The 12,276-nt window shown below is 35.8% G+C and overlaps 1 protein-coding gene and 1 long non-coding RNA gene across 2 annotated transcripts in view; one reads left to right on the top strand and one right to left on the bottom strand.

Annotated features, from left to right (window-relative positions):
* LOC124946524 (protein vein) overlaps positions 1 to 12,276 on the top strand; it is a 245,941-nt gene that overhangs the window by 224,313 nt on the left and 9,352 nt on the right. Inside the window, exons 6-8 of the mRNA XM_047487431.1 lie at positions 8,294 to 8,368; positions 8,474 to 8,905; positions 11,951 to 12,211. Of these exons, the coding sequence (XP_047343387.1) occupies positions 8,294 to 8,346 (53 nt within the window). The 3' untranslated portion in view covers positions 8,347 to 8,368; positions 8,474 to 8,905; positions 11,951 to 12,211. The remainder of the gene's footprint in view (positions 1 to 8,293; positions 8,369 to 8,473; positions 8,906 to 11,950; positions 12,212 to 12,276) is intronic.
* LOC124946863 overlaps positions 1 to 12,276 on the bottom strand; it is a 160,289-nt gene that overhangs the window by 137,804 nt on the left and 10,209 nt on the right. The gene's annotated exons all lie outside the window — the stretch shown is intronic.

The raw sequence follows: 12,276 nt of genomic DNA on the forward strand, positions 1-12,276 counted from the left end.
GGGAGATACGAAATTACCGAGAAAATAGAAACGCCTTTGAAATCTTTTCTTTAAGAATTTGTGCGCGTTGATGGGGAAAAAATTGCTCGAGAACTTGGAACGTAGTGAAAGGTGACATCTAACGATTTTTGAAAGACGGAAAAGACTGACTTTTGCATAAAGTATTTTTGATAGGACACTGACGTGAACGTCAGATGAGGATACGGAGGATACGGTGGATAATATTGAAATGATAAAATGCCACGATACTAAAAGAATAATTCTATTGCTTTTTAATGAGCCTAAGTAAAACGTTCTCGTATATCAACTGGATGTTTATACTCGTCGGCGATATAATTTCAACCAAAAATGAATGGAAATTACACCGTTGAATTGATAACGAATCTACATATATGTCCTATAAAGCGGCCACATAAATTTAATATCTATTGGGTGAATGTTTGGAAATAATTCAAGGACAAATGAAAACGATCGGTACAATTACCGCACTATTAATGCCTTGAATTTCGATCGACCATCTAAATGGATTAATGCTTGGCTCGAATTACGTTTATTTGAACGAATATGTCGGCCTTTTCGACGAGTAAATAATTTCTAGCCGGTCTTTTTCGTTTATTTGACTAACAGTTAATATTGATTATCGTAAAATAGATATTTCTCGCTAGGAAAAACTTCGTTTCACATCGACTAAGTATTCCTCAAATTCGTCGAACGGCGTAATTTATTTTTCCCTAGCAAGCAAACAAAAATGCTTTCAACGTTAGAACGGAAAGCGTGAAGAGGTGGGATAGGAGGGAGAGGGGATAGGAGAGAGGGGCAGGGGAGAATTGAATTCAGCGATGATGGTAACACAAAAAAATATACTAAAAAAAAAAAAAAAAGGAAAAAATTTACTGAAAGGCAACATCCACGTAATCGATTTCGATTAAAAGTATTAAAAGGAATTTCGGTAAAGTAATAAATTCGTTCGGCCAAATCGGAATCAAGCGTTTCGTGTTATCAAAATATAAAATCTATACGATAGTATATTTTGATCTACAAAGGAGCGGAGATTTAATTTTCGATTCGTCGAAATTTAAAATGAACGTTTTTGAAAAGTATCAAAGAAGGACTCGTATTACCTAACTCGAGGCGTACTCCCGATAGAATTTCCAGAAAAATATTACTAAACTTCGTAACTCATATCACTTTCACCTTAGCCATACTCGTATTCTTATGCAATACGTATACATATCTCAACTATATGTGTGTGTCTGTGTGTGTGTGTGTGTGTGTCTGTGTGCGTATATAGTTGTTGAAAGGATGCAAAACTCAATTCGGTTAAAAAGTTCCGCAACCGAGCGAGCCCCAAGCAAAACTTTGACTTTCCTCTTCCACTCTCCCGTGATTTCTTCGATACTCTACAAGCGAGTTGATCGTACTTAAATTCTACTGAAAGGAACGAAAAAAGAACTTCTATCCCACGAAAACTAATACATATATATTATACATATACATATATATATATATATATATATATATATATATACACATATACACACACAATATACATACATAGATGCTATAAAACAAATTTTCTCGGCAATCGACTTTTCTTTTAAACGGATAAAGAAACGATATGATGCAACGAGTACTTAAACACACACACACACACACACACACACATATATATATATATATATAGGGTGGCCACATGTGAAGACATGTATTTATAAAAGTTATTTTCATTTTATATCATTCAATATTTCAATGGCCACCCTATATAAGATCTTTTTCCAAAACGACAAACATTCTAAGTATTAAAACATATTAAGAAATAATACTCTTCGATATAATGATATAATGAAATATATCGCCTATTTCATCGAATAAAGATCTTATTTTAGAAACGTTTAATAATCGATTTGAATAATAGTCAGTATCAAAAAGGCGTATCTTGGCGGGCACAACGTGTAAGTTCGAAAGACATTAGGTAGGGGCTAGGAAAATTATGCCGGGTCACACATCGACCGTGACGATACGACGGACGTTCGCATAATCGAACGAGAGAGCATTCGTTCGGTACGGTTAGCGACCTCCCACCACTACCACTACTACTATTACCACGTCTCTCCTCACCACTCCTCTCCTTTACCTCATCCCACTCTCAAAACTCGTGCATGTCGAACGCTCAGAGAGAGAGAGAGAGAGAGAGAGAGAGAGAGAGAGAGAGAGAGAGAGAACCGGCAGCCCATGAAGCAAGGTAGTTCGGATGCAAATCTTCGTCCATTTTGCATTTTGTCATCCGTTCGACGAGTGGCATAGCGATGCGAGAGAAGAGCGTTACCGGCCGATTACACGAGAGTACCCTACAGGACAATGCGTTTATTTGCGTGTCTGATCCGATGAAAACGACCGATACCCCTATCTCCTCCTCCTCCTCCTTCCCCCTCACCACTCTTCCACATCCCCTTCGACCCCTCCCCCCACTCCCCCAGTTGTATCCGACTTCTCGCGGTGAAACCGTTTTTAAACGACCCGTGTATATATGTATATATGTATGTATGTATGTATGTATGTATGTATGTATATGTCCCTCTGCCTCCTGTAAATCCACCTCGCGATCCTACCTGCCTTCCAATTTCCGCTTTACTTTGGAAATTTATATCCTGTCAACCGTACAATATAGTGATTTTAACATTCCACTGGTATTAACAGATAGTATTATCTGTATACGCGTATATATGTGTGTGTGTATACATACATGTATGTCTATGTGTGTGTATGTGTATCTGTGTATATATACATAAATATAAAAATTTTAATTTATAAAATTATTAACATCGATCGTACGTAAATACAGATATATAAAAAAATTATGAAAGTAATCAATATGTGGAAAGATTCGATCGTATTAATAATTTTTATCGAATATTTCTTTACTAATTATGCATTTTATCACACAATTTTTATTCAATTAAATACTACGAAAGGATATAATTCTATTCGTATAAATATACGATATGAGGTAAACAATTAATAGTTTTTAGTACAAAGAAATTCATCAGATTTGTGTCTCTTAGATATGACGAAATAGGAATGATATAATAATCTCGTCAGTTGAAAATTTTCCTCGTTGTTTGAATAATTTTCACGTAAGAGTTGTAAAAGCAATGATATCGGAGAATAAGGTGTGTCGTATATTCGAGGCCCTTTTGGCTCGCTTAATGCCTTGCATCGCATTTACGAGCATTTACAAGTCTCTCTCCTTCTCTCTCTCTCTCTCTCTTTCTATCTTTTATCTTTTTCTCATTCGTATCTCCCAAATCCCGACGAATGACGTAATGCAAAATCAACGAAGATTTACATCCCATTTAGCTTGTTAGCTTTCCGCGATTGTTCACTGGTAAGGGCACTTTAAATTTTCCGCCCTTCTCTAGTCGACCAAATTTGCAACGTTCCCCTTCCCCTCCCACCCCTCTCTCTGTGTCTCTCTCTCTCTCTCTCTCTCTCTCTCTCTCTCTCTCTCTCTGTCTGTCTCTGTCTATCTGTTTATCTATCTCTATTTTTCTTGCTTTTGAATAATCTCGCATTATCGAGGAAAATTATGTGCCATCGATTCTTGCCTGGTGTTTCATCCATCATAGATTTTGCGATCATAACGATACCATTGGACATTTAAATGAATGAAAATCTAATATTATTATCTAAAAACAAATAGATAATAATATTCAAACATTATTGAAGATCTTACTCTTCAATCGATATAAAATCCGATTTACAAACGATTGAACTTACGAAATCTTATACGGATATACAAATATTGTATAAATTGTAACAAACACGGTATTGCTTTTGATCGTACGACATTTTACGATAAAAACTCGATAAAAATTCGAACGTAACGGGATCGATGAAGAGGAACAAAAATAAAAAAAGAAAAAAAAAAAAAGAAAAAGAAGAAGAAGAAAAGGGAGTCGCTCGATGGAGAACGATCGAAATAAACGAAGAAAAGAAGAAAAGAAGAAAAAGAAAAAAAAAAGGAAAAAAAAAGGGGACTAAAACTACGAGGATCACGCGTTTTATGTCTTTTTGATGTGTCCTTAGGCAAAGGGGAGAAAAAATATTTCATTTCTGTACGTTCGTAACACGCTTTTTTTCACCTATCCACAGGGTTATTATTGCAAAGGATACGTGCATTCGTATATACGCCTGAAGAGCTGGATAACAACGATGAATCCAACGAGGAACATGAGAAGTAAATTAAAGCGGTCGTTCATTCGTTCATTCGTACGTTCGTACGTTCGTTCGTTCGTTTCGTTTAGTTTCGTTTCGTTCGTCCTATCGTTCGTATAAATGAGACGGAGAGAAAGAGAGAGAAAGAGAGAGAGAGAGAGAGAGAGAGAGAGAAAGAGATAGACAACGATATGCCGTCGATCGACGGATTTAAACGTATATCTATAAAAAAAAAAAAAAAAAAAAGGAGAAAAAAAAAGAAAAAAAGAAAAAGGGAAAAAAGGAGAAAGGGGAAAAAAGGGAAAAGGAAAAAAAAAATGTTTGAAATATCGACCGCAAAGGTTGATGGGTACCACAGAATAAATTTTCACGTGCGATCGAACGCACCGATTATAAGCTCCACGAACCGTTCGACTTTATCTCCCTCTTTCCTATTGCTTCTTTTCGCTTCTCTCTCTCTCTCTCTCTCTCTCTCTCTTCCACTTCCTTTCCTTCTTTCTTTCTTTCTTTATTTCTCCCCACCTCTCCGTGCACTATCCCTTTTCCTTTCTTTTTCCTGTTTTTATTTTTTTATATTTTCCTTTTTGTCCTTTTTATACTAAATAAAATAACGAGGCCGTCGCGCGATAAAGCTGTCGTGGCCAATGATAAATGTTTCTGCGACTATAACAGCGAAAAGGAGAAACGAAAGTTGAGAGAGAGAAAGAGAGAGAGAGAGAGAGAGAGAGAGAGAAAGAGGAGAGAAAGAGAAAGAGAGAGAAAGAATATATAGAGAAAGGAAAATAAAGAAGAAATGAGGAAGGAGAAAAATGTCCTATTTCCAATTTTGTGCTCGCGGCTAATTCGAACGTATCTGAAGAGAGGATAAAATGAAAAAGAAAAAAAAAGTGAATATTGTCTGGACGTTAGCATTGGACGTCTACCAGAAGAAATTATTGAATGAAAGAGAATCAAAGAACAATCGTTAATCGATTCATCGGTTGGTCGATGTACCGATCGATCGATTAATTATTTAATCAAATATTTCATATAGACTAATCAAATATTTACGTATATATATATATATATATATATATATATCGAAGTAATCAATAAAAAAGATTTTAAAAGATAAAAATAGATAAAACGTAACATTTAATTGTGACGAATACACGACGAAAGCATGGAACAAAGAATGTACCGCCTGGGGATAGATCGACCGTCATACTTCCACGTTCCAACGTGTGCCATTCGAAGGATCTTATTACGTTTCGTTTATACGAAATAATTTCATTAATTCTTTTTTTTTCTTTTTTTTTTTTTCTTTTTTTATGAATAGATAGAACGTAAAACGAAAGAACGAATGTGAAAAAGAAAAAAGAAAAAAGGAGAAGAATAGAAAAAAAACAAAAAGTATATACGTGAAAAAATACGAAACTTATTAAGTTCTTCCAAATAATTACATTTGATTAATCAAAGATCCAGACGGTCGAACAATTTTATATGTATGTTACTCACGAATGTTTAATCGCTCGTTGAACTTTCAACAAAGCTACAAGTTTGACTTCGTAGATCGAGCCTAGCTAGCAAAGCTCGAATCATTTCTCGAATCGTCGCTCGAACGGTTTACGGCCTTCGTCGAAACGTGCGCGCTATATAAGCGCAATCGCAGAATTTCTGTTGTCTCACTCGAAACGAAGTTGCACGCGATGTTTACACGAGCGACCGCCCCGACGCTCTCATCGACGATGAATTCGCATTACGACGTTGCACGGCTGGACGCGTTAAACCATAACGACGACTAGCAGGACGACGTACCATCGACCCGATCCACCTAACCATCGAACTATGTATGTATGTATGTATATATATATATATATATATATATATATGTATGTATATATATATATATATGTATATGCAAAAAGGACGTGCCTTCTATCTCCCAGTGAATCTCCATTGCTGCTATTTCCTTCATAAGCAATTCCGTCTCTTATATATATGTATATATATATATATATATGGACGATAACGTTCGTTCGTTGTAAATTTAGAGTTTTTGTTATGAAAATAAGAAATTATCAGAGTATGTATTATTCTTGTGTTTCGAAGGATTGCCTTCGAAAAAGGGGACTATTATTTTATATACCAAAGGAAAATATAACGCACGCAACATGATAGATATCTTTTCGTCTGAAATCACGCACGATCATCCGCTTCTCCATCTCCTATCTCTCTTCTCGCTTCTCCCCTCTTTCGCTCCTCTTTCCTCTCAACCCCCATCAGCGCCTTCTACATCTTCGCTATTGACAAATTTACCCCGAAAGAGAGAGAGAGAGAGAGAGAGAGAGAGAGAGAGAGAGAGAGAGAGAGAGAGAGAGAGAGAGAGAGAGCAGCAGTTATCCGAGTTATCCCTTCGCACGACTCCGACCTAATGCCATAGAATTAGATAGCCACGCTATACCTTGGCTAGCCTATTATACCGTTCCGAAACCCTTTGGGAAATTGTCTATGGAGCTAGCGCGAATCTCGATCAACCGTGAAATGTAGTCTGATGCGTATTACCGTACGGGTGCCGTCCAATACATCGACCAACATCCGATATACACTTCGACTATCCCCACATATACCATCGCGTTCGGTTTCGACCTTAGTAATATCCCCCTTCTCTACCAATATCCTTCTCGTAGCATCGTCCTGACGATTCTCGAGATTACTGAGATTATTCGAACAATAATGGAAGTAACAAAATTTTCGAAACTCTAATGTCCTTCCCCTTTTATTATTCATTTCCATCAATTACTCGAACAACGTTGGAAACTGATCGATCTGTACGTAATGAAGTTTGGAAAGTGGTGTAAGCGTGATCAAGCTGATTTTAACGTAATAATAATGAAATTACTACTCGTCAACGAGTAAACTCGATTCGATTTGATTCGATTCGATTCGATTCGTATCGTATCGTATCGTATCGAATAGAGTTGTGTCGAGTCGAGTCGAGTCGAGTCGAGTAAACGTTAAATTTTTATTGACAATTCGATGTTTAACATCGATTCCGATGATTTAATGTTCTCATTTACGCATTATGTCCTATATCAGTAATTAGTTCCCATATCGAAAATACAACGTATTTCGTTTGGCCCTTAGCATATCCGTTCGAATATATTTTAAACGATTGATAGCTGACATTAAAAACTGTTATTAACTGATCATTAAAATAAATAATGTTAATCCGTATAATATGTCAGGGTATGCGTGCTTTCGTATGATTTAAACGAAGATATTGATCTTGATTTTAACTCCTGTTCCCTAGCCACCGCCCATCCCTACGCCTCCTCCCCCCCCCCCCCATTCTCTTCCCCTGACGAAAAGCTAAAGGGATATACGATCGAGAATAACGTATCGAATAATACGATAGTAAGGATCTAGAATCGTATGACCGAAGTATATATATAATGGTTGTAGAACCGTTAAAAGAGATAGATGAAACGAGGATGATTCACGAGCGAACGGAAATAGAACTATGGCCGTTTCTGGGACGACCGTGTGGTTCTCGTATTCGCGTTTCACAAGGGTCACCGTGAAGCGCATACGCCATGTCGAAAACCTTTAGAGAGATAATGCCGTTAGTAGTTGTGTAGTACGAGGACGAGAAAACCTTGTCTGTTATCTATTGTAATGTTATCGATCGAATGACAAATGAAAATACGGTTTTCTATTCGTAATCAAAAAAAAAAAAAAAAAAAAAAGAAAAAAAAAAAAGCGTATATATGTAAATAAATATATAATGAGATCAATGACAATAATAGATAATCGATAATACAATTGTATAATCGTATTTATACAAATTTTTATTATAATCAATGATCTAACGTTAATATTTTTCTAAACTAATCCAACGTGTGTTTTTTTCTTTTTCTTTTCTTCTTCTTTTTCCTTTTATTTCTCTCTTGTTTTCTTTTCTTCTTTTCCTTTCTTTTTTATATTATTTTTCTCTTTTCTTTATTTTTTTCTTTTTCCTTTTTTTTTTTTTCTTTTTCTTTTTCTTTCTTTCTTTTCTCTTCTTTGTTCGCTGCGCCGTTCGCCCTTTTCATTCAAGATATGGATAAGTTTTCTTCGTTCGCCGAGGACGTGACGCTCGCCCGCTTCTAGCGCATCTAGCGGCACTGTCAAGGTATATATATATATATATATATAAAATTTATTTCTAATATTTTTAATGCCATTAATGATTCACGTAATTTAATCTCTTTTTTTTTTTCTTTTTTATGCTTTACAGCTTGCACATCAGGACATTCATCGTGTTTTGTTTTGTTGTAGCCTTACCCACATCCCCTTCTCCATTCCTACAAAGGTTCCTGCATTCGCGTCTTCGTCTTCAACAATCTTCTTGGGCTCTCCTATCGTATATTACCAAGAACATTCCTTACGATTTTTAATTATTCAAGGAAACGATTGTTCATCGACAACCATAGATCGTCATCTTCGTCACATCATTATCTCTTGTTACATCTCGTATTATTTACTTTCCTACTATCCATTCGTTTCTCCAATTTTTTTCCTATTACTACTACTACTACTACTACTACTACTACTACTACTACTACTACTACTACTACTACTACTACTACTACTACGACTACTACTACTATTATTACAAGGTCATTTTGAACGAAAGAGACAACATAGATATTACATTTATTTCGCAAAGGTGAGTTTATCTATAATCGTAATAATTATTATTATATACGAATATCTAAAGAATATTTTTATTTTCTTTTTTTCTCTTTTTTCTCTTTTTTCTCTCTTTTTTTTTTTTCTTTTCTTTGATATCTTCAAACTTAATATCTTTCAGGCATTCGATTTGTATAAAGAATATATAAAGAAATTTCTACGGATGACGGTGCCAATCTTGACGTTAATTAAACATTTCGATGTAGAAAGATAAAGAAAGAAAGAAAGAAAGGAAGAAAGAAAAGAAAAGAAAACAAAAATGATATGATCTCACGAGAAAATTTCTTATTTACGAGCAATAGTATGATTTCGATCGTTATTTTCATCTACGTGAATAAAGATACTTTTTCATAGGGCAATATGCTTCGTATATTTGAGTTTAATATTTTATAGAAGAGAAAATTAGGGAAATTTAAAATTCTCTAACAACGCGGATTTGAAAATTCCATGAAAATTCAAGATATTTCCTGAATAGATACATAGGGACGATCATATAAAGGTGACTTTATTATCGAAATTCTATCTAAGGTTTAAGACCTAAAAGCTAGATAGTATGGATGTCAAGAAGAACCGAGGAGCTTTATAAGAATGAAAGAATGCAATAAAAAGAGACAATAAAAAAGAAAAAAGAAGAGGAGAAAGAAAAAATAGAGAGGGAGAGATAGAGAGAAAGAGAGAGAGAGAGAGAGAGAGAGAGAGAATAGGGAGAGAGAGAATAGGGAGAGAGAAAGAAGAAAATGAGATGAGTTGCGGAAAGAAAAGAAGGAAGAAAGGGTGGCAGAAAGGAAGAAAGGAAGGAAGGAAGGAAAGAAGGAAGGAAGGAAGGAAGGAAGGAAGGAACACTCTGGTAATATGAGTTGCCGCGAGCTCTTTGCAAGCTCGTAGAACGGCTTTTCGCAAAAAGGATCTGCGAAGGCAACCACGAAAATCCTTGATGATAGGATCCCTATTCTGCCGTATGGGAAGGCACGATGTAACAAAAGGAAAAAGAGAGAGAGAGGGAGAGAGAGAGAGGGAGAGAGAGAGAGAGAGAGAGAGAGAGAAAAGAAAAATTAAAAAAAGGAAAAAAAAACAAAAGGAAAAAATAAGAACAGCGAGAGAAAAGGGAAAGAAAATACGAGCGACTTTCTAACGAACAATAAGAAATATGCTTATTAAAAACATAAAAAATATGATTATTCGTTATAAAGCTTCTTTTTCTCCACTTTTTTTTTTCTTTTTTTTTTTTTTTTTTTGATCCGAGATAATCAGGCAAAGTACAAATCAAAAATGTGCCAGATAAAAATAATATTATAATTAACGAAAAAATATCTAGAAAATGATTGGATATTAAAAATAATTAAATGTTGCGAGAGCAAAGATTATGCGAGAGAATAGGTTTCGAGAATAAATTGCAATGACTAAACGAAAATTTTCATATCTGCGTTATATACAAGGACGTCTTTTATTCTTTAACGACGGTCTCGTTAAAGAGATGCTATTTAAAATTAGGTAACGTTAGATTTATTAAGAAGTATTAAATTAATTCACGTTATCGTCTTAATTAAAATTTCAAAAATATCTTTGGATAATGTAAACGTTTCTTTAATGGATTAATCCATTGTTATCATATCCCGGGTTAGAGCTTTATCGTACTGCTCATAAACTTTGATGTTTTAGAAATCGTTTTCCGATCTCGTTAATACCTTATCAAAGGTTTTGTACTAAGAGCTTTCTAGTGAAACCTTAACAGCTAAAATATATATATATGTATATATATGTATATGTATATGTATGTAGATACATACGTACGTACCTATATGACGCTCGGTCTCATCTCGGAACTATAATGGAGTTGCGAACTATGCTAGATGTGGTAGCGAGCTTAGCGTATCCCCACGTAAGGCGACAGTCGTTTAACTATAGGATAACTTTGCCGATGGCGAGGTATATACCGATTATCACTGAAGCTGCGTCGATGAAAGGGATCGATAAGAAAAAGTCTTCGTTAAAAATCTTAACAACTAAACTATTATAGAAATTATTTCATTCTTACGTGTATCAATAAAAGAAATAAATATGACTTAACCCATATAATACTTTACGATTTAAAATCAAAGATGCAAGGAAATACGTCGCAGATATTTCAAAGGTGAATACGAAAACGCATAAACGTTTTATCACCGGTCAAGCAAGAAGTTACGCTGTTGTGACTCTAACGATCATAGATAAATTTAATGGCTCGCACTAATTAGAAGCAACGGCCATTATCATCCTCGGTCATAGTTACAAAAACGTATTCACCAAGCGCATCCAACTATTATTAGATTCCGATTACTCTCGTTCTCCCGTGCCAAAACCATGAGGTTTAATCGCATAACGAGGAGAGATGGTATAGAGATCGATCCATTTCATTCTTAGCTATTCTAATAGAAGATCTTAAAGGTTTCTTTGCCAAAGAAGAATAATCAACGATATAATATCGTATATCATCGATAATAATCAATTTTACTCCTTCTGTGGTACACGCTTATGTAATACAAAATTAATTACGTTTCGATCGATGCCCTTCATTAGTGGTTCGACTAACGTAAGGTGCTTTAAAGGAGAGTTATTCATCCATTTCTCCTGGAATGCTTCATAAAATTCAAAGGATCGGTAAGATAACGTAACGCGTAAGGATCGTACATCATCACAGCCAAGGTAGTTTTTACCAGTTACGACGTGGATCCGCCTATTCGAGCTTAATCATTTCGAAGTTAGGCAGAGGTTAGAGCAAAACTTCCCTACGACGTCGCAATTCCCAACGGGGGTTTTGGAAGAGAACTCGAATGAGCAAGATAGAGAGAGAAAGGGAGAGAGAGAGAGAGAAAGGGAAGGGTGGGGGAATGTAAGAGAGAGAGAGAGAGAGAGAAAGATATAGTAGTAGCTCGTAGATAAACTTAATGGTTCCGGGCTAATTAGGCCGGAAAGTCCGGACCAAAGGCATTAGCACCACCTTTCGCAGTCTAAAGATAATTTCGACGGCCACTTTCTGCCGCAGGAGAGCCTCAGGAGACGAAGCGAGTCGCCGACCAACGTCGTTCTCGCGAATCCCGCATCCTGGACCGTCGTGAACCGAAAGAGCTAAAGGAAACGTCAGGGTGCATACTTTTAGCTCGAAAGAGATCCTCCTCGCAAAACTCTGATCCGCATCGATCAACATACGACAATGCAACGACGATGACGACGACGACGACAACGACGACAATGATGTTTACTACGACAATGACGAGATTCTGTCATCGAAATCATCGTTAATCAGGTAAAATTATTCGATTATTTCGTTTTTCTTTTTTTAATCCTAGTTAAATCAAAATTAATCTGCGC

The sequence above is a fragment of the Vespa velutina genome, chromosome 1, assembly GCF_912470025.1.
Source record: "Vespa velutina chromosome 1, iVesVel2.1, whole genome shotgun sequence".
NCBI classification, from domain to species: domain Eukaryota; kingdom Metazoa; phylum Arthropoda; class Insecta; order Hymenoptera; family Vespidae; genus Vespa; species Vespa velutina.